The 26,348-nt window shown below is 45.1% G+C and overlaps 1 protein-coding gene across 3 annotated transcripts in view; it reads left to right on the top strand.

Moving 5' to 3' along the window:
• CNTN2 (contactin 2) overlaps positions 1 to 26,348 on the top strand; it is a 59,024-nt gene that overhangs the window by 19,526 nt on the left and 13,150 nt on the right. For all 3 annotated transcript variants that reach the window (XM_021003129.2, XM_021003128.2, XM_021003130.2), the window contains 18 exons: positions 119 to 265; positions 7,903 to 8,047; positions 8,266 to 8,441; positions 9,680 to 9,775; positions 11,261 to 11,470; positions 12,028 to 12,127; positions 12,889 to 13,064; positions 13,921 to 14,057; positions 14,661 to 14,790; positions 15,668 to 15,818; positions 16,033 to 16,160; positions 16,592 to 16,767; positions 17,887 to 18,007; positions 18,703 to 18,861; positions 19,997 to 20,146; positions 23,177 to 23,247; positions 23,943 to 24,177; positions 24,629 to 24,744. In XM_021003129.2, the coding sequence (XP_020858788.1) occupies positions 211 to 265; positions 7,903 to 8,047; positions 8,266 to 8,441; positions 9,680 to 9,775; positions 11,261 to 11,470; positions 12,028 to 12,127; positions 12,889 to 13,064; positions 13,921 to 14,057; positions 14,661 to 14,790; positions 15,668 to 15,818; positions 16,033 to 16,160; positions 16,592 to 16,767; positions 17,887 to 18,007; positions 18,703 to 18,861; positions 19,997 to 20,146; positions 23,177 to 23,247; positions 23,943 to 24,177; positions 24,629 to 24,744 (2,532 nt within the window). In that variant the 5' untranslated portion in view covers positions 119 to 210. The remainder of the gene's footprint in view (positions 1 to 118; positions 266 to 7,902; positions 8,048 to 8,265; positions 8,442 to 9,679; positions 9,776 to 11,260; positions 11,471 to 12,027; positions 12,128 to 12,888; positions 13,065 to 13,920; positions 14,058 to 14,660; positions 14,791 to 15,667; positions 15,819 to 16,032; positions 16,161 to 16,591; positions 16,768 to 17,886; positions 18,008 to 18,702; positions 18,862 to 19,996; positions 20,147 to 23,176; positions 23,248 to 23,942; positions 24,178 to 24,628; positions 24,745 to 26,348) is intronic.

Raw genomic sequence — 26,348 nt, 5'->3', positions numbered from 1 at the left:
CCATTCTCAACCAGTAAGAGGGGCTAGGAGGGGCTGTGGGCACAAGTCAGTGAGTGGAAAGGCTCGGCAGCTCCTTGACTCATTATTCATCTCTGTTTGTTTTTCCCCTTTTTCCCAGGTCCTTCTCCTCCTCTGGTCCCAACACCTCTTCTCTCCTTGGCTAAGGTTTTCTACACTCCAGTCTCCAGCTCCCTCTTTCTAAGACTGGCAATGGGGATCCCTGAGCAGCTGCTGATGGTATCCTTAGCCATGCTGTCTTTTTCAGGTAAGAGATTTCATCTCTGCTCAGAGTGAAGATACTATCAATAATAACAATAATGATGATATTAGCTGTCTAAATTTGCAGTTCTATAGCACCTTTCTTACCAAAGCTCTCTGCTGGCTATGATCTTATCTGTTCTCCTGTCTTCTCTATGAGATAAGGAGTGAGGATTTTCTCCCTTTTAGTATAGATGGGGAACTTGAAACCTAGAAAGGTTAAGTGATTTAACCTTAGAGGTTAAGTAACCCACTTCAAGGGTTAGAATCTAAACGTCCTGATTTGCAGCCCTATCCATTAGAATTTACTGTGTCCCTACTTGGAGGGGTGGGGGTGGGGGAGAGGGGTAGACCAGGAACAAATGAACAAAAACAAAACGCTGCTAAGATCCAAAAGATTGGGGGTGAGGGCAGAAATTTAGTCCTTGAGGACAACGTTCATATCTTGATAAATAGGGAGAATGTATGGAAATGTGAACATTTGAGTTTCAGAAAAGCAGAGATGTAGCTGGATAATGAACTATCTAAGCTATAGAGGATAAAATTTTTTAACCCAAGACTGCATAAGAATCACAAGCATAGAGAAAGGAACCTAGAAAGGAAAATAGTAGATATAGAGTGTTCCACCTGGAACAAAACAGAGTCTTCAAAATAAGATGAGCTCTGGTGGCAAGTTGCCCTAAGATGAGACATGGAAGGTAAAGTCTCTAAACCTAAAGGAGAAGGAAGGCCTTCTTGAGAGACATAATCATGCCAAGGTACCTCCATCAGACACGGTATAAAATCAGGAGGTTAGAGATAGTCCTTGCCTACATTACAAAGGTGGACCAAGACTCCTCCAGTGAAAAGAAAAGGAGGGAGGTCACAAATATTCTTCTTCAACTCCTTTGGTTCCCCAATCTCCTAGTTCCTCCCCCCCACTCTAGGGTGGAGGTCTCTGACCCCTCCCAAGGCTAGGTTATGCATCTTGGCAGTTAGGGCTCTTTCATTTTGTACTGTGCCCATCTGCTTCCTTTCCTCAGAGGGAAACTGATTGCCATGTTTTCTGAATATCTCATTTCTTGTACATATACCCCAGACAAGTTCAGGAACTAGAGTTAGTAGGGAAAGGAAGGAGACTGACACAAATCTGTAAGAGTTCTCAGCTTCCCCCCTTCTTCCTCTGCTTCCTCAAAAGCAGCTAGGGTGGGGACTCATAAGGACTGGTAACTGGGCTCTAAATCCTGCCCTTGAATTCTAACCAGCTCAAGGCTCAACTGGGAAGAAGGAGCTTCCCCTAGGAAGGAATAGAGGGGGCTGTCAGAGACTTTCAGGATAGACTGATGTGAGAGAACCACTGGGGTCCTTGGCTGCCTTCTTGGCTGTGGGGACAATAGGAGGACTTTGGAGCTGATCATCTCAACGTATTTAGCCACATAAGAAGCCCCTACAAGGTCACGCCTCCATTGCTAGGGCCCTCTATTGACCCCCATTGGACCCAGAGACACAGAAAGCATGTGATCCTTGCTTGTCTCCTTCAGCCATGCCCCGATCTCACAGCTTTGGGTGTTACCAGGGAAGGCAGCTCCAGCAATCTTGTCTGTCTTCTTGGATCTGTGTGGGGGAGGAGGGGAGGAGGAATGGAAATCCTGCCTGGGCTCTCCCAGCATCACCTCCCAGATAGACCAGATCATAAATAAGGACTTGTCCCTGTCTGTGGATTCCCCATGCTTCCTCCTCAAGCATCCCTGAAGCTTCCATTGACTGCGGTTGAGGCTGAGAGCTCCAATCTATACATAAGTATGGTAGAGACCTAACAGAGGCTGCCAAGGATAGCTGTGGGTGAGTTACAGGCTGGGATGGGGAGGGGCACAATGGAGGATACAGCAGATGACAAGTACAGTCAACCACACCAAGACTGCAGTTTAGGAGCAACATGCTTTGTGTATATAAGTGTGTAAGTATGAGTAAGTAGAACAAAGGGTATATATGCACATATAAGTAGGTATGGTTACATGTACTGTGCATATGTGAGAAGCAAAGTATGTGTATATAGATGTATAAATGCACACACATATAAATATGTAATTGTACTAATTGGTACTGTGTAGAGGTGTGTGGTAATAATACTAAGAGCCAACATTTATTTTAGTGAACTTGTTAATATTAGCAAAGCTTTTTACAAATATTATTTCATTTTACCCTCCCAACAACCCTGGCAGGTAGGTTGTATTATTATTGCCCACCTTTTACAAATGAGGAAACTGAGGCAGGCAGAGGGGAAATGACTTGCCCAGGGTCACACAGCTAGTCAGTGTCTGAGGCCCAGTTTGAACTCAGATCTTCTTAACTCCAAGTTCGGGAGTGCCCCATCCACTGCATTGTCCAGCTTCCAGCCACTTTCAAAGACGTGTGTGTGTGTGTGTGTGTGTGTGTGTGTGTGTGTGTGTGTGTACCAGACCCATGATTTCATTGGTATATAAAAGATTCCCAACAAGGAAATTCCCTCCAGTAATGCTGATTAGCAATCGTTCCACAATTCATTGTCTTAGAGAGCTGCTGGGACACAGCGAGTTTAAGTGAGTTGCCCAGGCTCACACCCAGTAGGCATCAGAACTTGTCTTCATGCTCTGAGGTCCTCTCTCTGTCTACTTTCTACATGGCCTCTCTTCTAAGATTTACCTACTCATTTGTAAGTGGTTTGTGACCTGCCTGAGTTGGTGAAAGGAACTCCCACGCCAATAAAATCCTATATCCAGGCTGTTCATGAGTATTTGAAAATCAATGCATGTTTGTATGTCTATGTATGGATGTGGACATGAGTGTGTTTGTATACAGTAACTGTGAAAGTGGATTATGCAGCTTATACAAATGTGTGTACATGTGAGTGTTTTCTGTGCACTTGGATGTGTGTGCCAGTATATTGGGTGTATGTGTGAATGTGCATGAGGAGGCAAATAAGATGCTTCATAGAGAAAACTGAAGCATCCATGCTTCCCCTCCCCTCCCCCAGCCTGGCCCAACCCTATTAATAACCATTGACCCCCCACAGATCCTCGGAGACCGAGTGTAGTTATTATTCTAGGATGCTTTCAGCAGTCTGACAGACCTCCCTTTCCCCCATGACTCCTTCCCATCTCCGGCTTGGGGCAGCCTCCTCCCTGCCCTGGGCCACGGTCATTAACTCGGGATTAAGCTGTGCTCTCCAGCCCAGGAGATTGAGTCATGTCTCCCAGCTCTATAGCCCAGCAAGTACTGGGGGAGGGAGTTTCAGGGACTCTTCGGAGAGCTGCTAAGCAGCTGCCCCCCTCATCCCCAAGGGACCAGGGCTAGGTCTCAGCTGCAAGAGAGTGGGGAGGCTGGCCCCACACCCCTGGAGCTGGGTTGACAGCTGGATGTGGGCTGCGACGGGGGGAGCATTAATTGGTTAATAGGGATCCCCCTTCCCCCATCAGCCATCGAGGAGCATTGAAACCAGCTGCTCTGAGGGGTGGGAGCCAATTAGTGGAGCCGCCTCACCTCTCCCCTTGATGATGATGGGGGGAGGTTGGGGAGAAGGAAGGGGTCTTGATGCGAGGGGAGAGGCAGCCCAGACTGACAGGAGACCAGCAATGACTGGAAAGACAAATGACTGCTTTTGAAAGGTACAAATACAGAGTAAGGAGTCATGAATAGTTACACACCACTGAAACAAACAACAGTAATACAGAACAGAGAGAGCCCTAACATAGAAGAGACAAGGACTCCTGGATTCTGAGTTGGCTTCTCCCTGATCTCAGGACGTTGCCTGCTCAATTCCATGAGGAACCTTTTCTTTTAGCTGTAATTTATTATCATTTATTATCGTCATTCAATATCATTTAATAGCTTCTTATTATTAATAATAATAGTTGCTGTAGTTGCATTTGTATAGCTCTTCCTGTTCAGTCGTGTCTTACTCTTTGTGACCCCATAAACCAGGGTTTTCTGTGTTCCACTATCTCTCAAAGTGTGTCCAGGTTTATGTTCATTGTTTCCATGATGCCATCTATCCATCTCATCTTCCTCTGCCTTCCTGTTTTCCTTTTGCCTTCAATCTTTCCCAACATCAGAGTCTTTTCCAGTGAGTCCTGTCTTCTCTTATGTGGCCAAAGTATTTAAGCTTCAGCTTCTGTATTTGACCTTCCAATGAATAGCCTGAATTAATTTCTTTAAGTATTGACTGATTTGATCTGCTTGCTGTCTAAGGGACTCTCAAAAGTCTTCTCCAGCGACACTATTTGAAAGAGTCAATTCTGCGGCTTCTCAGTTCTTAAAGGCTTACAAAGCACTTTCCATCTATTGACTCATTTGAGCCTCACAGTAACTTTGTCCCTATTTTACCGATAAGGAAACTGAGGCAGACAAAGGTTCAATGACTTGCCCTGGTCCACACAGCTAGTAAGTGTCTGAAGCAGGATTAGAACTCAGGTCTTCCTGACTGGTGAAGACCAGAGCTATAATAGCACTGGGAAACTGACTCTCACTTTGCAAGTATCCCATCCATTCATGGCCATGGAGAGAACAAGTAGCAGACTTGAAATGCGAAAAAGAGGCAGGGCAGCTAGGTGGCGCAGTGGATAGAGCACCGGCCCTGAAGTCAGGAGGACTTGAGTTCAAATCTGTCAAGAAAAAGAGGCCATGAGAGATTGGGGGGGCAAGGCAGGGAGATGGAGGAGGAAGTGGAGAGTCAGGCCTGTAGAGCATTCCTTTTATCTGTTCAATAAAAAAGTTAAAAAAAAAAAAGCAAAGCCTGTGGAACAAAGATGTTAAACAGACAGTCACAACATCCTCTGTGTGGCCTCAACCAGATTAAAATGTCATTGGGAAATCTTTAACAAGATAAATAAAAATATCATAGAACATAGATACTGTTAATATGTAATTTTCTAAGTCAATATGCAGCCAGAGGCGATCCTTAAGCAGGGTTTAGTGGCCCTCCATTCTAGAGGAGATTGACATGAGTGATTTGCTAAGGGCCACACAGATAGTATGTGCTAGGAGTAGGATTTCAACCCAGGTCTTCCTGTTTCCTGTTTTAAGGTCATCTCTATTCCCTACACCATTCCACTTCACCTTCCAAACTTGGCCAGAGTAAAAAATCTATGGATCATGAGAATTTTATTTTTGATTGCCCTAGTACACTTTCATTTGAGCAAAGAGGAAATGGAGGCCCAGAGCAATTAAATTATTTTTAAAACACAAATCTTCAGCCTAGCATTTAAGACTGGCTCCTGCCTACCTTTCTGGTCTTACGCTAGTCGTAAGGGCATAGATTTAAAGCTAAATGGAACTTTAGAGACCATCAAGTCCAACCCTCTTGTTTAATGAGGAAAGCTGAGGCACAGAGATCTTAAGTGACTTATCCAGGGTCACTTAGCTAGGAAGTATACAAGAGAAGATTTGAGTCTTTCTAATGCTATGTTCAGTAGCCCATACTGTTCTGTCCTCCCCTCTACCATGCACTCTGTTACAAGTCAAAGAGGAGGGAGAGGGGGAAGAGAAGGATAGAAACATTTACATAGCACCTACTATGTGCCAGGAACTGTGCTAAAGTGCTTTACAAATGTTATCTCATTTGATCTTCTGATCCTTTGAGGTAGCTATAGGATTGTTATGCCCATTTTACAATTAGGGAAACTGAGGCAGATAGCGGTTAAGTGACTTGTCCAGGGTCACACAGCTAGTAAATCTCTGTGGACAAATTTGAATTCAAGTCCTTCTGACTCCAGGACCAGCACTATGGTGCCATCCAGATGCTTCCTTGACAGCTTGTTAGGTTTTCCCAGTGCCCAATCAACATCCCTTGGGGAGGGGAGGATGAGAAAGGGGCATGTCTTTTCAGAAGACACTCTCTCCTCATCTTCTTGTAGAATCCTTAGCTCCCTTCTAAGGGTAGCTCAAGTGACACCTTCTAGAAGAGATGTTTACTGGCAGCTAGATGGCTCAGTGGATAGAGCACTAGGCCTGGAGTCAGGAAGACTAGAGTTCAAATCTGACTTCAGACACTTACTAGCTGTGTGACTCTAAGCAAGTCATTTAACCTCTGTTTGCCTCAGTTTCCTCAAATGTAAAATGGAAACCATGAGGGCACCCACCTCCCAAGGTTGTTGTGAGGATCAAATGAAATAATTGTAAAGCACTTAGCACATAATAGGCACTACATAAATGTTAGCTATCAACTGATCTCCCATATCTCTTCCTCTTGGAATCACTTTTTATTTACTGGTGTACGTGATGTAACACCCCCCACTAGAATATAAGCTCCTAAAGGATAGAGAATATTTATTTTTTGTATTTGTGTCCCCAGCACCTAGCACCACAGTACCTGACTCAAACTTTTTTTTTTGTGGTCCAAACCTGTAATTTCATCAGTATAAAAAATTCACAGAGTAGGTACTTAATCAATGTTTGTTGACTCGACTTGAATTTGTCCATAGTCATGTAGCTAAGTGTTAGCAGAGCTATAACTCAGTCTTTAGTTTTCATGATCCTAAATCCTTTGGGGACTAGAACAGAGAAGATTTATGAGGACCCATTAAATGTCATCAAGTATTTGAAGGTTTGTCACATGGAATAAGGCTTAAACTCAATCTGCTTGGACACACAGGGTGGAAGGAAGGAGTAGAAATGGGTAGAAGTTACAAAGAGGCAAGAAGATATGATGTAAAGGAAGCCTTGCTAACAGTCTGAGCCATCCAAAGACAGAATGGGCTGCCCAGGAGGCAGGAGTGGGCTTCGCCTCAGTGTAGGGCTCTTCCAGCAAAGGCTGGCTGGCCACCTGGGCGCTATGTTGCAGAGGGGGACTTGTTCGGGGAGGGGCTGGATTAGCAGAGAATCTTGGAGATTCTGTGACACTATGGCTTGAGTTTTAGTCCTTGTGTCCTGTGTGATTTTGAGGGCTTAACTAGTCTGACTTAACTAGTCAATTTCCTCATTTGTAAAATGGGAACAGGAAATACTTATGCTATTAAACCATGGACAGTTATAAGATTCAAGTGGGAAAAGTGCTTTTGTAACTGTGAATTGATCTGTGTGTGTGTGTGTGTGTGTGTGTGTGTGTGTGTAAGCTATTATTATTAGTGTTTACATATGATTTCATTTCATGCTCAGAAACCCGCCTACCCGAAGTCCAAAATCCTGCTTCTTCCCCTACAGATACTGTCGCGGTCTCTCTTTCTCTATCTTCCTCTATCTCTCTCTGTCTCCATCACTCTGTTTTCTCTGTCAGAGAGAGAGAGAGGAATCTCACAGAATGTTTTGCCCAAACTGGATCTGAACAGGAATCCCTTCTATCTTTATTAGAATGGAAACAATACAAACTATGGGTTCAACTCCTCCTTTAATGTTTATTGTCTGCATGACCTTGGACAAGTCACTTACTTCCTTGGATCTCAGTTTTCTTTGGAAGGAGCTGGTTGGTCTCTAAGGCCACTCAAGATCAGTGATCCTATGATCCCTGACAAGTGGTCAAGCAGGTTCTATAGAAAATCTGCAGGGATCCTGGAGCGGCCCATTCCACTTGTTAGGAAGCTGTTCTTTACAGGCAACCAAAATCTTTGTCTCTCAGACCAGGTTAACCCCATCTGCAGAAATGAGTTTGGGCTCCACTCCTAAGTCTCTGTGATTACTATTCCACATTTCCAGCTTGGAATCCAGCCCAGGGCTCTCCTGCCATCTTTGGGCCTGTCTTTGAAGACCAGCCTGTCAGCTCTTTGTTCCCTGAGGAGTCATCAGAAGAGAAGATAGCCCTGGCCTGCCGTGCCCGGGCAAGCCCTCCAGCCACATACAGGTGAGACATCCTATTCCTGGGCTTGGGTCAAGGTTAGATCCAGGCAAGGGGCACATTCTCCCCTTTAAAGCCGACCCCAAACCATGCATGAGAGTTGATCTAAGTCCAAGTCACAGAGTCCCTTGGAGATGACTCCAGAACTAGCCTGTTCCCTGAAGCTAAAATGACCCCTAGCTCAGAACTAAACAGCCATCCCTTCTTTTCTTCATTCTCAACAGATGGAAGATGAATGGCACAGAGATGAAGCTGGAGCAGGATCCCCACTACCAGTTGGTTGGAGGCAACCTGGTCATCATGAACCCCACCAAGGCCAGGGATGCTGGTGTGTACCAGTGCCTGGCCTCTAACCCAGTGGGCACTGTGGTCAGCAGAGAGGCTGTGCTCCGCTTTGGTTGTAAGTCTTGTAGATTGAAAGCAGAGAGGGGAGACTGTATGCACTCAGGTGATGTGGGCATGGCACTGCTTGGGATGGGTTGTATTGATTAGGACCAGCCTTATTTGTTGATAGAATCAGTTCTATAGGGTATGAAGTGAAGTCAACTACCTCCAAAATATCACCTTGAGGGAAATAGAACAATCCAACTTGGAGTCAGAAGAGCTGGGTTTAAATCTTAGCTCTGAGGCTAGATGTATGATCCTGAGCAAGTGGAGAAACCTCTCTCAGCCTCAGTTTCCTCATCTGTAAAATGGGAATACTAACAGTACCCATAACAAGGCTGTTATGAGGATAAAATGAGATAATATACATGTAAAGATATTTGCAAACCTTAAAAGTGTTATATATAAGGTAGTTGTTATTAAGTATGATTGTGTCCTTGGGGTTAAGCATTGGCTTCTTTTTGATGCTCAGTCTAGGCAAATTCTTCTCCCTTCCCCCTCGTCCACCTATAGGTGAGAAAACCCAGAATGGGGTTCAAGTCTAAACTAGCTTCAGGCACAGTGAACGTTCTTCTCTCTACTAATTCTCACCAAGTGAGGAACGAGGTCAGTCTATCTCCTGGAAAGAGTAAAATATTAAGTCACTAACTCACTTTTGGGAAGTGAGTAATGGCAAAAGGGGATGGAGTTTGCTGACCAAAGCCCCCTCCTCCTGGCCCTTAGGATTCAGTATAATTAGTATCTTTTTCTCTGAAAAGCCATGAAAGGGAAAAATAAAAAGGGACCGAAATTACTCAGTGTCACTTAGGTGGTGACAGAGCTAGGATTTCTACTCAAGTCCTCTGACTCTAAATAACACCATCTTGAATTTGAAACTTAATTTTTTTAATGTGAGGCAATTGGGGGTAGTGACCTGCCCAGAGACACACAGCTAGTGAGTGTTATGTGTCTGAGGTCAGATTTGAACTCAGGTCCTCCTGACTCCAGGGCCAGTGCTCTATCCACTGTGCCATCTAGCTGCCCCTGAAACTCAATTAAAAGAAAAAAAAGAATGCTTAAAAATATTTACATGCAATTGGGAAATATCTAATGAAATAAAAAATATTTGAAAATAATAAATAACAGTATTTTTTCCTACTGCACCCCACAGCCTTTCATTTTAAGGGCACTGATAGAGACTAATTACATAAGTCAGAGACCTTGAGGTCTGGGCCAGCGCAAGATGGTAATGAGCCCCCTGTTGTTGCTTTATAGTTTTGCAGGAATTCTCCAAGGAGGAAAGAGATCCTGTGAAAACCCACGAGGGCTGGGGGGTGATGTTGCCCTGCAACCCGCCTGCCCACTACCCAGGTGAGTCATCCGGTCATTCAGGCCTGAGACAAAGAACAAACCAGATGCGTTGTTGAAACCCTAGTGCACTGGCTGACATCCTTGGAAAGACAGAGTGTTGCAGGAGGAGGAAAGAAGTGGTAGAGGCTCAGGCTTTCCCTTTGGGAGCATAGCTCCAGGTACCTGCAATTCTAGTATCTCATGATGTGGTACAGTGGGTAGATTTCTGGACTTAGGGTAAGGGCAACCTGGGTTTGAATCCTGCCTCAGAACCTTAATCCCCTCTAAGTCTTCATCTGTAAAATGGGGCTGATAGCCCTACATCACAAGGTTGCTGTGAAGATCAAATAAGACAATACACGAAAAGCACATACAAATGTCAGCCATTATAATTATCAAGCACTGTCTTCTCCATGAATTGACCTTCTATAATTGAGTGTCACCCTACCCTTCATTCTCATCCCTCATTACTTCCCTCCATGAACTCTATACTCTAGCCAAACTTGGCCACTTTCTGCATTACCACCAACACCACCACTGCCGCCACTGCCACCATCGCTGCTGCCACCACCACCACCACCACCTAGCACACTGTGGTTTCCCACCTCTCTGCCTTTGCTCATGTGGTCCCTTCTGCCCAGAGTATTCTCCCTTCCCTCTTTGCCCACTAAATAGATCCTTTGCATGATAATCAAATGCTACCTCCTCTAAGATGCCTTCTTGAGACCTAGTCAGTAATCCTTCTTGCCCACCTGGTACTCAGTGTAGCAGGAAGTAGATAGATGAAGGCTGGGCCTAGAGTCAGAATGACCTGAGTCACTTAATCTCTGTTTGCCTCAGTTTCCTCAACTGCAAAATATCACCTACATCCCAGGATTATTGTCAGGGTCAAGTGAGATAATATCTGTAAAGCACTTAGCAGAATGCCTGGCACATAGTAGGCATTTAATAAATGCTTATTCCCTTCCTTTATTTTATACCATTATCCAACACACAGTGGTCTCCCACCACCGTGTCTTTGCTCTCACTGTTCCTTATGCTGGTCATGTGAGTGTTCTAAGGGCAAGGTCTGTTTTGGTTTTATATTTTGGAGACAGCATTAAGCAATTTGACATCAGAGGAGTTAGGTTCCAATCCTGGTCTCTTACTTATTATGCAAAATTGGACAAGTCACTTTCCCACTCTGGTCCTTAGTTCCTTCATCTTTAAAATGAGGATTGGGGACAAAATGACCACTAGGGTCCTTCCAGATCTAAATCTAGGTACCTATGATTTTCAGCACCTAGAACAGCTCCTGGCTAGCTAGTGTGTATTTATAACAGTTAAAATGAATTGAATTGTTGAATACAACCTCTCCTTGAGGGACTGAGTACCCAAGAGTGTAACCAAATGGATCCTGTCCTCATAACCTCTTCCCCCACCCAGGTGTTACATGTCGTGTGTCCAGAGAGAGGCCCCTTAGGTCTGCTCAGGGGGCACAACTCCTTCCCTATCTCCCCACCTCAGGTCTGTCCTACCGATGGCTTCTCAATGAGTTCCCCAATTTCATCCCAACTGATGGGCGGCACTTTGTGTCCCAGACAACGGGAAACCTGTACATCGCCCGGACAAATGCCTCTGACCTGGGCAACTACTCCTGCCTGGCCACCAGCCACATGGACTTCATAACCAAGAGTGTCTTTAGCAAGTTTGCCCAACTCAACCTGGCTGCGGAAGGTCAGGTTCAGGGAACCTGGCACACATGGAAAGAGAGGATGGGTTGGGGGAAGGGGCAGGGAGAAACCACTGAGCCTGGAAAAGGAGACACTCCAGAGTAGACCAATCATCCCCTTGGCAGGGTCTGGCCCCTACCTGCAGCTCCATCCTTCCTCTGCTGGTACCCAGAGAATAAGTTACTCCAATACCTTTGGAATATGTCCTACTACCCTCTGGGAGAATTCAGACCTAGGCAGAGAGAGTAGGTAAATCCTCTGAATAGAGTCCTTGGCTCCCTCTGGAAAGCTAACTAACTTCCTGCCTAGGAATTAAACTAGGTCACATACTCCACTCCCCGCCCCCACCTCACACAGAGAAATAAATGAGATAATATATGAAAAGTTCTTTGTACAGCATAAAGCCCTTTATAAATTCTAATTATTATCATTATCGATAATAATGATAATAATAATAAAAAAAAAACAATCCTTTCAGCCGGATTTCTAAGCACTGATAAGATCCAAAGCTGTTGGTTCAGGGGCTCATTTACATCTCATTTGCATGGCTCCTCCCTCCAGACTCCCGTCCATCTCCACCCAGCATCAAGGCCAGATTCCCCATGGAGACCTATGCACTGGTTGGACAACAGGTCACCCTGGAGTGCTTTGCTTTTGGGAAGTGAGTAATGGCAAAAGGGGATGGAGTTTGCTGACCAAAGCCCCCTCCTCCTGGCCCTTAGGATTCAGCATAATTTCTTTATTCCTTGCATCCATCTTTTAAAAGCCTTTAGTGTTCAGTGACACCTTAGCCTAGATTAGTTAGCTAGTGTCACCTTAGAAAGCTAGAGATTAGGGCCTTGAGGGACAAAATGATGAGGGACAGGAGTTAAGGGATCAAAAAACATGCTGAGCATGGAGTAGTATTGTGAAGGGGGACACCATGGAGGGGAAGGGGACTGAGCATGGCTTGGAGTCTGGCAATGAGACAAACTTCACAAACCTACCTTTTGCCTAGGACTGTCTCTGATCCCAACGTCAGGACTGAGGGGAGGGGAAGGCAGAAGAGAAGGAAGGGAGAGAAAAGAGACAGGCATCTAATGCACTTAAGCATCAGCTCCTAGTCCTTCCTTTTCTGCCTCTTGTGCCTTTTGGATGTAGGGAATGAGAGACATGTCTTACTCTGTCCTCCCTTCTCCTGCATTCTGTTCTCTTATGAACCTCAGCCAAGGCTCAGCACCTCTCTCTTCTCATCTCTCTAGTCTAAGGGATTTATCATCCCAACCCTTGGTCCCAGGCTCCATAAGCCAGTCCTACAGAGGACCTGAGTAGTGATGGAGGGATTTGGGAGCAATGGGGAGGAGAGAAGATTCTGTGCTCTTATTCAGTCCAGCTCCTAGTCCTGGCATTTTCTACCCCTCCCACCCTACTTCCTCCTGCCAGCCCAGTCCCTCGGATCAAGTGGAGAAAGCTGGATGACTCACTGCCCACACAATGGGCCACTGCAGAGCCCACACTGCAGATCCCCAGCGTCAGCTTCGAGGATGAGGGCACCTACGAGTGTGAAGCAGAGAACTCCAGAGGACGTGACACTGCCAAAGGCCGAATCATTGTGCAGGGTAAGGGGCCAGGGGCATTCCTTGTACTCCAAGCTTCTTCCTCGGGAGCCTCAGACATCAGGCTATAGCTGAGAGGTTGCTGACTGGTTCCACTCATCCTGAAGTACTCTGTGCTCTGAGATATGGAGTGGGGCCATGTTTGAGGAGAGTCCTGAGCAGAGGGCTTGTCTTATCAGCTGATACAAGATAGAAAGGAGTCCACAAAGCAGTAAGAGTAGGGCTTTAAGTCAGGAAAAGAGCAGCATCTTTGCAGAATTGCTAAAAGGTAAGCTATGTAAATAGTGCTTTGCAGATTATAAGCTACTATATAAATGTCAGCTATTATTACAATTATAGAGGCAGTGTGGCTCAGTGGATAGATAGCTCAGCCTTGAAGCCAGGAAGACCTGAGTTCGAGCACTACCCCTGACACATACTGGCTGTTTGACCCTGGGCAAGTCATTTAACTTCTCAATGCTAGTGCTTAGCACAGTGCCTGGCATATAGTAGGTGCTTAATAGATGCTACTGACTGAGGTTCCCAATATGGTGCTCAAAGCACTTCTGTAAGTTTATAAAACTATGAGTTTCAGAGAAGGTACTAACCTAGAAGGACTTTTCCTCACCAAGCAGTTCCTTATACCGGGGAAATCACAGGCCCAGTCCCAATGATTACAATTATAGTTTTTGTTATGAATACCACTACTAAATACCAACTCCGAAAATACCTACTTCCTCCTTCCTGGTTGCATTTTAATCCCTAGATATGCTCCTGGTGCCCTCTGCTGTTAAGCATGGGTACTACGTCACCAAAGTTATCCCCATAAAGCTCTCTCTCTCTCTTGAAGTACCGTCTCACTCGCTCCTCTCTCCACCAGCTCAGCCTGAGTGGCTCAAGGTCATCTCAGACACCGAGGCTGACATTGGCTCCAATCTGCACTGGGGCTGTGCAGCTGCTGGCAAGCCAAGGCCCACAGTTCGGTGGCTCCGAAATGGGGATCCCCTGTCCTCCCAGGTAGGAATGCTAGAGGTGGGTAGGCAGCTTGGCTCTGAAGAGCAGAGACCATAGAGGGTGTCTCCCTGAGACATGTACAGGGCAGCTTCATCTGCTGACAGAGTTAAACCCCATTAAAGTGAGTGCTTGGGAGACCATTAAGCTTATGTCCTGCAGGCTTCAGAGTTTTCCTGGCACACAGGCACTTGCCCACTTCCTTAGGCTGGCTAATGGCCATGAGCAAATGCTCATAGTCAAAGAGGTCCATCCTGTGGTGTAGCAGAAAGCTGTCCAGTTGGGAGACTATGTTCCACCTCTAGTCCTTCCACTAAGTAGCTCTGTGGACCTGAGTAATTCACTTTATCTCTCTGGGCCTCAGTTTCTTCATCTGTAAAATGAAGGGGTTGAATTGAATTATCCTTCTAGTTCTAAACTTTATGCCTTGATTCCTTAAGGGCCTAGAACTAATCAGAATGTCCTAAAATTAGCACCTAATGCTATCTTCCAATGATTTACATCAATGGTTCTAGGCTTTCATTAAGTGTCTCAGCCCCTGGTCCTGCGGCTCTGAGCACATCCTCTTTCACTCCTGAATCTCTTCTCCCATCCTGGTCTGTTGCACAGAACCGTATGGAGATTTCTGGTGGGGACCTGAAATTCTCCAAGCTGGTCCTGGAGGACTCTGGCATGTACCAGTGTGTAGCAGAAAACAAGCATGGCACCATCTATGCCAGTGCTGAATTGGCAGTACAAGGTAAAAACTACAACCTGTCAGTCTTACCCCTTCCACCCAGGGAAGAAGAAGATTTCATGTTCCAGAAAACATTCAATAACTTTTTAAAAGTTGCACAGGTAACATCAGGGACTAGGACTCCAGGAGTTGTGATTTCACAAGATGAATTAGGCTCATTAAATACATAAAAATACTAATAATTTGCTAAATTCTGCCACTTCTGAGTGGAGGGATTTTTTAAAAAAATAAGATATGGAGAATAAAATAAGAATGTTAAGAAAATAGATTTCAACTGGTTTAGTAGTTGGTGGAGGAAAGAAGGAAATTTTCACCCCCCCCACCATACAAGTCTCACTGATTGTTGCTTTGCAAATGTCACCAGCATCTAAGAACCTCTAAGGCTATAAATTCTAGATTATAAGGGGACTGATCAATTGACGTCTTCACCTCTAATCTCCCATCTTCTAATTCAGCCTGCCTCCTAATCTGCTTTTATTCAAATACTACCCCCCTTCAATATCCAGCTAACCCCTCACCACCTCCTTGAAGCCTTCCCTAACCACCCAAGGCAACAATGATCTCTTTCTTCCTTGAACTCTCCTATAGCAATGGATAATGACTGAACTGGAGTCTCAGAGTTTGCAGGGATCCTCTGAGAGGCCATGTAGTCCAGTCTGTACCTGACTGAGAAGCACTCCCACCACGGGCTCATCCAACTTTGACTAGAATATCTCAAGTGACAGGGACCTCATTACCTCCCAAGGCAGCACCTCCCACTTTTAGACAGCTCTAGTTAAGAAGTTTGTTCTTATATTAAGAGTTGAATTGAATCACCTAGTCTAAGGAGTTGTCACTATGGCAGTTCTTACCATTAAAAAAAAATCTTTTTTTTTTCCAGCTTTTGCTCCTGATTTCCGGCTGAATCCAGTAAGGCGTCTGATCCCAGCTGCTCGAGGGGGAGAAGTTATTATCCCATGCCAGCCCAGGTCAGCTCCAAAGTCCATTGTGCTCTGGAGCAAAGGGACTGAAATCTTAGTCAACAGTAGCAGGTATGAGCTTCCTGGACTATTCCTCCTCCTCTTCCTTCCTACCAGTTCTTCTTCCCCCACTTCCTCTTCTTCCTCCTTCCTTTTACCTCTTCTTTCTCTGTCTCCTTATCTTGTTCCTCCTCCCTGTTCTCAGGAATAAGTCCCCCTCCTTTTGAGTCTCAGATATCCTTAGAGCAGCCAATCTCTAGCCCTTTTCATTCTTTCTCTGATGCAGAACGACTATTACCCCAGATGGTACTTTGATCCTTCGGAACATCAGTCGGTCAGATGAAGGGAAATACACTTGCTTTGCAGAGAATTTCATGGGCAAAGCCAACAGCACTGGCATCCTCTCTGTCCGAGGTAGGGACCACAAGGAAAGCTGGGAAGGAGAGACAATCCTGCCACTCTGTTAACAAAGTGATCACCAATTCAATTCAGTTCAATAAACGTTATAAGACACCTATGTTAGAGGTAGCTACCATAGGGGTCACCTCTCCATGCAGTCCTATTTCTAGTTTCTATCTTTGGTTTTCTGTCCTCTTGAGCTGGTTTGGGGGCTGGCCTAAGAGTTGTGTTTGACATGGGAACACCTATACCCTTTCCTAAGTCCAGCCCCCTGATTTCCCAAGCTGTGTGAAGCAGTGGTACCAATTCACAAAACAGTTTCAGTCACACTGTTGGGGCTGATGGCACATCCTCCCACCCTGCCCTGCTCCCAGGTCACCCCAGTGACACAGGCTCAAACATGTGCTCACCCCACTCTGTCTGGGCTCCCTCACTCCCCTTGTCAGATGCCACCAAGATCACCCTGGCACCATCCAGCGCGGACATTAATCTGGGCGAGAACCTGACTCTGCAGTGCCATGCCTCCCATGACCCTACTATGGACCTCACCTTCACCTGGGCCCTAGACGGCTTCCCCATTGACTTGGATAAATCTGGTGGCCACTACCAGAGAGCCAGCTTGGTGAGTCCTAGGGCCAAGTGCCATTCTCAATGACCCTGAGAAGTCCAGGGGACCAAGGAAAGGCTAACCTTTGACCATTAATCCCATCCCTCCGTCCCTGGGCTGAGTTGATTCAAATCCAGGTTCTCACATCTAGTAGCTACATGACATGGGTAAGTCACTTAATTTCTGATTTCAGTTTCCTCACCTCTAAAAAAAAGGGGGAGGGGTTAATAATACTTATATTATTTCCCTCACAGGGTTGTTGTGGGCTATAGAAAAGGGAGTTTCTAGTATTCTCCTTATGTAAACAATCTCCCTTCCTAGGGCAGCTAAGTGGTACAGTGGATACAGCACCGGCCCTGGAGTCAGGGAGGACCTGAGTTCAAATCTGGTCTCAGATATATAACACTCACTAGCTGTGTGACCCTGGGCAAGTCACTTAACCCCATTGCCTAGGGCCCCCACCCAAAAAAAAGAATTATTCCTTAAATTAGAAATGGGCAAGTGAAAGCTAATGATTCTATGAGACATCAAGAATCAATCAAACAAAATCAAAAGAATGAAAAAAAAATAACCTCACTTCCTTTCTTGACCAGCTATTTCTTGAGGTTCTACAAGTGAATGAAACACTCTGTGAATCCTTTGTGTCAAATACAAAATCCCCCTGCTACCCAGCATGCTTTTGGATTTTTTTCCCAGGACCAGGCAACATTGGTTCATTTTTAATATAATCCTAGACCAAATAGAAACAGGAAAATCATTCTAATTTTTACAATGCAGTCTAAAGACTAATCAAAATACTTAGGTATATTTTGGTTATCTGCCCTTTGGGATTTTCTACATCACCGCAACAATGTATGTTTTCCCTTTCCTTCTCCCTATAGTTTGAACAAATAAATGGAAAATAGCTATATTTCTAAGAAACTGCATTCCCAAATATTTTTCTATACATCATTTCATTTTATCTTGGGTAGTATGAATCTCTCCATTGAGCAGATGGGGAAGCTGAGTCCTGTAGTGAGATTCACGAGCTTTTCCCCGGGTCACCTAAGGAACTGGCATCCTAGCCCAGTACTCCCTCCACTTTTGAGCTCTGTCCTCTGACCTTGACTCTTTCCCTGTCTCCCCTCTGTGCAGAAGGAAACCATTGGGGACCTGACGATTCTAAATGCCCAGCTGCGCCATGGTGGGAAGTATACGTGTATGGCCCAGACTGTAGTAGACAGCACATCAGAGACTGCGACCCTCCTGGTTCGAGGTGACTGATCCTTGATCTGGCTCTTCCTGGACCTCTGTCCCCCAGAGCCAGGCCCATCCTACCATCTCTACTCCTCCCTCCACAAATTCTTGTCTGGGTTCTCCGATGAGTCTTTAGAATAGGGTATTAGGGGCAGCTAGGTGGTGCAGTGGATAGAGCACTAGCCCTGAAGTCAGGAGGACCTGAGTTCAAATCTAGCCTCAGACCAAACACTTAACCCCAATTGCCTAACGATGGATAGATAGATAGATAGATAGATAGATAGATAGATAGATAGATAGATAGATAGATGGATGGATGGATAGAGAATAGAGTATTACCTGCTGCCCTTCCTGTGCCCCATAAAGGAGTGAATGAATACTGGTTTTCAGGGGCCACAGTTTTTTAAAAGTCTATTTTGTTAAGGAGTTGAGGCTTTTGGAGAAAAGTTGCCTATGATCCTGAATGCAGTCCTGTTTCCTGGATGGATGTCTCCAAGCCCCTTTTAGGCTTTGGTTTTAGGACCGGCATGTGTACCTACCACACAATACAACCACACACATGGCCTGCTTTCTTCTTCCTAAACACCACCTGTTAAAGCATCCTAATAGTGCCCTCTAATGACCCATCAAGGTACCGCATGCCTTCAAGACAGGCTCCTGAATCAGTCTGGGGTCTGAATCCTTAATCCTAACCCTCCTCCAATTCCACGACAGGTCCTCCAGGTCCTCCTGGTGGAATAATGGTGAGGGACATCAGCAACACCACTGTCCAACTAACTTGGAGCCGAGGCTTTGACAACCATAGCCCAATAGCCAAGTATATCCTCCAAGCCCGATCCCTGCCTGATGGAAAATGGAAGCAGGTCCGGACCAGTAAGTATCTCTGGGGCTGCCCGACCTGAGCTAATCACACTGTAACATGGGCTTCCAAGCCCCATCCAGCTGCCTTTTCTCCTACCATCTCCCATCCCAGCTCCTAGCATTCATCAAGTCCATTCATTCATTCATTCACCTTACTTACTGAACACCTAGTACGTGCAATGCCTTGTAGAAGGTGCAAAGATAATAGATAAATAAAACACTGTTTCTGTTCTGGGGAGCTTAGTGTATTATAAGGGAGATCAGATTTGTATACTACAAGAAGGTTCCAGAAGGAGCCTTAGAGATCATTTACTACAATGTCTTCCTTTTAGAAAGGACGAAAATGAGAACCAGAGAAGGAAAGTGAGATCCAAGATCACACAGCAAGTTAGAGGGCTACCCAGTGTAGTGGATAGAATGCTGGACTTGGAGTCAGAAAGATCTAAGTTTGAATCCCACCTCAGTCACTAACTCTCAGATCCTCTCAGCCTCAGTTTCCTCATGTGTAAAATGGAGATAATAAGAGAACCTACCTCTGCAAGGGTTGTCGTGAGAATCAATTCGACTGGGGTGTACTGGAGCCATCCCTAATGCTCACAGGAGCCGACTGACAAGTTCGAGCATTTACACTGGGAAATTCACAAATGCTTCAAGTTGGGGCTTGAGTTACTGTTTTGTTGGTTGTCTAGACTTAAGGAAGTGATGGGAAAATGGTAATGATACAGATTAAACTTAAAAGTGTGTCATGGTTAAAACTTTTTTTGAGAACTAATTGTAGAACATTTACCAGCAGGTTCCCAATATTTTTTCAGATTTTATTTTATTTTCACATCCGAATCATCTCACTCCTGCCTCTCCCTTCCCCACTCATTGACACAGCCCCCTAATCAAATGAGATAACGCGTGTAAAATGTTTTGGATATCTTAAAGCACTATATAAATCCTAGCTATTATTAATAGTTGATGTTAATTATTAATATAATTCACACACAATCATCATTGCTCCTATTATTGTTACTCATGGCAAAGCAGAGACCAGAAGGTGAATGTCCTTATTCCAGGTCCAACGCTCTTCTCACTGAAGCACACTACCTTATCTTCAGAGACTGACGGGTAGATAGCATGTTGTGCTTTGTTTGCCTTACAGATCCTGCCAATATTGAGGGGAATGCAGAGACTGCTCAGGTGCTTGGCCTCACCCCCTGGATGGACTATGAGTTCCGGGTCTTTGCCAGCAACATCCTAGGCACAGGGGAGCCCAGTGGACCCTCTAGTAAAATCCGGACCAAGGAATCAGGTCTGGGGTTTGTAGCTTTCTGGAAAAAAATGTGAGGGTGGAGACAGAGGCATTGGCACTCCAACTTGGGGAGGGGTGAGAAGGAAGAAGCCCAGGCCTAAGAGCAAGGACTCGGGCTCTAGAACTGAAAAGGAAATCACTGAAGGTCTTGCCTGTGACGGTGGGAAGATATGATGATCTAGATGGTCTATGAGGGCCCTTCCCACTGAGATTCTGAGGTTGAGCAATATTGGTGGCAGCCTGGAGACATTGAGATAAATTGATGGGAGAGGGAACTTAGACTGTATCTCCCTTTCTCTCCACTTCTCAGCACTCAGACAACTAATGTCCAGAAGGATGTTTTGATGAAGAATCACACTATCCCCTCCATCACTACCACCACTCCTCACCCAACTATATTCAGAAAGGGAATCAGAGTCATAGAATCTCATCATTGGAAGCGAGCTCCTAGCTAAGAAAGAATTCCCTCTTCATCATCTTGACAAGTAGTCATTCCATCTCTACTTGAAAGAGTAGATGGCTCTAGTTGTTAAGAAGTTTTTTCTTTATTATATTTTATTTTCTCAAGTTTTTCTTTACATCATAGAAATCTACCCCACTGCCAATTCTACTCTTTGCTCTTAATTATTCAAAACAAGAACAATCACCTCCTTCCAAATGCAGTAATATTTATAAAGCACTTTGCGAATCTTAAATCACTCTGTAAATGCTAGGTATTACTATCATATTACTATCTCATGGCCCTTTGAATACTTGAAAATAGCTACCATGTCTCCCCTATCTCTGTCCTTCCTAAACTATGAGTAATACTCTAGATAGATAGAGAGAGAGAGAGAGAGAGAGACAGAGACAGAGAGAGAGAGAGAGAGAGAGAGAGAGAGAGAGAGAGAGAGTGTGTGTGTGTGTGTGTGTGTGTGTGTGTGTGTGTGATAGCTATTTTCAAGTCTTTGAAGGACTCTCACATAAAAGAGACTCGACTTGTTTTTGTGGCCCCATAGGACAGAATTAGAACAAATGAGTAGAGGCTGGACGGCTAGATATTGTACAGGTTACATTACAGACTACTTTTGTGTTTGTGTTGGACCCGACGACTGCTGAGATCCCTTCTAACTCTCAAATTCCATTCAGTTGCAAAGAGGCAAAGTGTTGTTTCCTATAAGGGAGATCCTCATAAAGAAATGGAACCATGCAAAGGGAGAATAAGCTGCCTTGGGGGGTACTGGATTCCCCCTGACTGGAGAGGTCTTCAAGTGGAAGCTGGGTGACCACTTTGGGGTTTGGGGGAGGTAGGGGTATGCTATAGAGGGAATCTCGGGTTATGTATACAGACTGAATCAGAAGGCCACTGAGATCATTTCCATCCTGGAAATTCTGTGGTTCTCTCTGTTTTGAAACACCTTACCATTTGATCTTGCGCCACCATTTTCAGTTACCATCTTCTAGAAGCAAGACCTCCTTTCATTGGTCCTTAATTGACTGCTTTGAGGAGGTAGTCCAGGACTTGGTGAGCCACTTGGTGTTCCCGCATTCCTTATCCTGCACAATTTGATTTCATAGACTCCCATCTCTCAGCCTTCATTCACCTTTCCTCTTGGCCCTTGTACCAGCTTTCCCTATAAGGTCCATCTTCTACTTGGTGGTTTATCTCAGAAACATTTTAGTCCTTGGCTACTCCACCCCATCCTACACTGGCCCTCTACCTTCAGCAGGCTACCTCTGCAACCTAGGAGTCAGCTCAACTCTTCTCTCTTCCCTCACCCAACGTATGCAATCAGCTATCAAGTTGATTCGATCTTTACCACATCTCTTAAATCTACCCACTTCTCTTTACCCACCCACACAGTCAGCACACTAATTGAGGCCCTCATTAACTCTCACCTGTACCCTTGCAGTAGACCTCTAAATGGTTTACCTGCTTCTAGTCTCTCTCCATTCCAGTTCATCCTGTATGCTGAAGCCATTGTCCTAAAGTACAGGTCTCATATGTGCATCTGTCTGCCCCTGCTCTCTGCCCCCTGTTAGGCTAGATGAGCTCAGGCAATTTACTCTCATTTTAATATCAGCCTAGGGGAGGTGGGGAGGGAAATACCCTCACTTCTTTTCTGAGGTGGGGGGGGAAGAACTGGCAGAATAGAACACTACATAGAATGTCAAACTTTTCCATTGCATTAATTAATTCTATGAACTTTCCCCTGCTCTCTTTTTGAGTCTTTTTTATGCACTATTACTACTATGGGGGGGGGGTGCATAGAGCTCAGGAGCTTGTTCCATCAGGGCTCTGAGTTTAACCCTGAAGGGATGGTTTCCTTTTCTTTTTTTAATTATACTTTTTCAATTTACAAAAATCAATGTTCTCTCCCTCCCACCCTTCCCATCTTTGCAAAGTAAAGTAAAAATGAAATACTTGTAATAAATATGCACTGCCTAGCAAAACAAATTCCCACGCAGGATGAGGTGGAATGACTTGATTGATGTACTCAATCAACCCCCACCTTTATACACGTGCAAGACATGGCTCTGGGAGGGAAAGGAAAAAGATATACTAAGAAATATACATAATATAAAAACAGAAGATACCAATAAAAATTCATTGGCCCAAGCAGAAGAGGATGAGGAAAGGAAAGCAACCATCAAGAGAAAAAAAAATAATGTACTTTGGACCAAAACTAAATGGAGTTTTTTTGCTTGTTTAACTTAACAACTATTTAGGTTATTCCTTCTCCTTAGTTACCTTAGAGGTAATTCTAGTTGGCCTCCGCCCCTTAGGAGAAGACAAAAAATCTGTCCAGCTGGATCCTAGGGGGTTCAAGTAGAGACCCTTTGCTCCCCTCTTGCCCACTAATAACAGAGGTTGACCTAGCTATAAGAGCTCTAAGATCTCTATACAATTTCCTCACAACATAGCTGTTCAGAAAGTGGTGTGTTATTAACGGATCAAATCTGTATCTTTTAATGTCCATGGTAGAATCCTTGGGTCTCAACAGTGTGTTATTAACAGATCACATTTATGTCTTTTAATGTTCCCTATAGCTCCCACGGTAGCACCGTCTGGACTCAATGGAGGAGGTGGTGCCCCTGGTGAACTCATTATCAACTGGACGGTGAGCAGAAGAGAGACCTTGGCTTTAGGAATAAGTTCTGCTTGTAGGTCATAGGTTTAGAGCTGGAAGGGACCTCAGAGGTCATTGAGTCCACTCGTCTCTCATTTTACAAATGAATAAACTGAGGTAGACAGAGGCTGAGTGACTTGCTCAGGGTCACACAGCTAGTAAATATCTGAGGCAGAATTTGAACCTAGGTCTTCATGATTCCAGAGCCAGTTAGTACTGTGCTGTGTCCTCCTCTTCTTCTTATTTAAGCAAACTTTAGGAGACGTGAGAGGTAGGTTCAAAGAGTTCAGAAGAGAGGAGAGCTCTAGGGGCTGCCAAGTGCCGGGTGAAGGCTAGACAGCAAACCACCTGCCCCTTATACGCTTGGATCTGTTCCACCATTGCAGAGCTCTTTAGCAGGGTCTTTGGTCTCGCCCATGCTAGACACATAAATCTTGATTCTGTGATTTGAGGGGTGATTGGAGAGGAGGACATGGCTTAGGATGACTGGATTTAGACCTGGAAGGGCCCAAAGAGGTCATCTGACCCCTCATCTTACAGGGGAAGCTGAGGTCTGGAGGTAGAAAGTGACTGCCCAAGGACACCAGGCAGCAATGCACAGGACCAGAACTGAAGCCAGGACCTTTGTCCCCGATTCTCCATGATGTCCCGGACCCCCTAACTCTCTGCTCTTGCCACCCCTACAGCCCATTTTGCGGGAATACCAGAATGGAGAAGGCTTTGGCTACCTTCTGTCCTTCCGAAGACAGGGCAGCTCAGACTGGCAGAGGGCCAAGGTCCCCCACGCCGATGCACTGCACTTTGTTTACCGGAATGAAAGCGTCCGGCCCTACACACCCTTCGAAGTCAAGATCCGGGGATACAACCGCCAGGGAGAGGGGCCTGAGAGCCTCACCACCATCGTGTACTCTGCTGAGGAAGGTAGGCTTCACCACGAGGGCTCCCAAACTCTCTTGCTTCAGCAAGTGTGTGCTGGAGGACCAGGGATTAAATACTTCATCCCCAATAATCTCCCATCCTGATCACCCAAGGGCAGAACCCAAACCCGAGGAAAACAATATGCCTTTAAAAAGGAATTGGCCCTGGGCCTTGTTTCTAAGCAGCTGGTGAGAATAGTTGGGTAATATGTGATGGTTGCCAGGAAAATGCACTGGTTCTACAGGAAATATATATGAATATCTGGCTGCCTTGGAGTTCAATTGTAGGATCTCCACCGGGCTGGGGAAGATTTGGTTCCTGCTCAAGTGGGCCACAGTCCCTAAGAAAAATCTGTGGTGGTGAGAAGACACCCAAGGACCGAGGTGTAGGGCTCCCCCCATATATAACACTGGTTAACCCCAACAACCTAATCACTTCCCATGTTGGTCCTTAGAGCCCAGGGTGGCCCCAGCCAAAGTCAAGGCCAAGGGGGTTTTGTCCTCAGAGATGGATGTGATGTGGGAACCAGTACATCAGGACGACATGAACGGGGTCCTCCTAGGGTATGAGGTAAGCATTGCTCCCCTCCCAAATAGAAGGCAATTAGTAGGATAATCTAGGTCTCTGCCCATCAAGGTGTGAAGCCATCACCTAGAACTCCCCACCCCTACACCCCTGGATAAGACCCAGGAGGTTCTGGTCCTACACAGACAGGACAGAGCAGGTGACCATGGTCCCCCTTTAAAATGTTATTCTACCAGAGCTGTTCCTAGGAACTCTAGAACTCAGTAGTGTGTGCCCTGTGGCACTGGAAAGGTTTCTTAAGCACAATGGAATTTAGAGCCAAAAAGGAGCCTTAGATAATGTAGTCCAACCCCCTTATTTTATAGGGGATTTACCCAAGGTCATCAAGGTAGTAAGTAATGTTGCGGTCTGAGAGGTTCAGAGATCCCTCAAAGACTAGAGTACAGGACAGGATTGCCTGAAATTGCTTCACGGACTCAAGCATTCTTTAAGTCAAGTTGGCAAAGATTTATTGTTACGCTTTTCAGTGGATAAGGATTCTTAAGGAACCTGGAACCTTAAAGGGGTACAGTTAAAGTTTATATAGGATTAAACCATAGTAAAACATGTACCAAATATGCCAACTAGGTGATTCATGGGAAGGATTAGGGAGTGGTTATGGAATGGTCAGTTCTTAAAGGAACAGGCACTTTTTGTATCTATTGCACAGGTGTTTTACCCAGAGTTCACCAGGAAAAGCCCAAATTGGGACTACAGGGAGGTGTGGTTTTTAGGTCTGCTACGTCACTAAGTTAACTAGGGGTCAGGGCAACTGAGTGTTGCCCAATCTGCCACCAATCAATGTCTTTTTGACAAGATAGATGTAGGGAGTATACATATGTCTTCAGTCTAGAATACACATAATGAGGAGTCCAGGATGGAGATAATGAGGTAGGGAGGTGGTATAGATGTTCCAGTGGGTATGAATAGCTTTACGACCTAGTGCAAAGCCAGCTCAAACTAATAATTCCTTCAGGTGCAGTTTGTAACTGCACCAGGGAGAGGGATAAGTGTGTTGCTGAGACTCACTCATGAGTAATTGCTAGGCATAGTGCCCTTGAGCTGGGGAGAAACTGCCAGGGATAGTGTTTGAGGAGGCTAGGGAGTACTATGGTCTTGGAATTGGGGTCCCGGTACAAGCACCCAAGCACCCCATCAATAATATAGAGGAGATTTGAACCTAGGTCTTATAATGATCTGGAAGAAAGAATCTGAGTGAGGTAGAAGATGAATCAGAAATGAGAAAAAAGCAGAACTCATGCTTAGGGGAGTAATGATCATAATAGTAATGGCAGCTAGGTGGTACAGGGCATGAAGTCAGGAAGTGCTGAGTTCAAATCCAGCCCCAAACACTACCAGCTGTGCGACCCTGGCCAAGCCAACTGACTTCTGCTTCAATTTCTTCATCTGCAAAATGACCGTAATGGCAGTGCCTACCTCCCAGGGTTGTTGTGAAGATCAGATAAGACAAGCGCTTAGCACAGTGCCTAGTAGTAAGTGCTATATAAATGTTAACTATTATTATTAATAACAATGATATAACATTTATTTAATATTTAAGACTTTAAGATTTACAGAGTCTTTTAATTTCAATGAAGCCTCACAATAAT

This window comes from Phascolarctos cinereus, unplaced genomic scaffold (genome assembly GCF_003287225.1).
Source record: "Phascolarctos cinereus isolate Bilbo 61053 unplaced genomic scaffold, phaCin_HiC Scaffold_5;HRSCAF=322, whole genome shotgun sequence".
NCBI classification, from domain to species: Eukaryota; Metazoa; Chordata; class Mammalia; order Diprotodontia; family Phascolarctidae; genus Phascolarctos; species Phascolarctos cinereus.
Note: the sequence above shows the minus strand (reverse complement) of the source record. Positions and strands in the feature narration are given on the sequence as shown.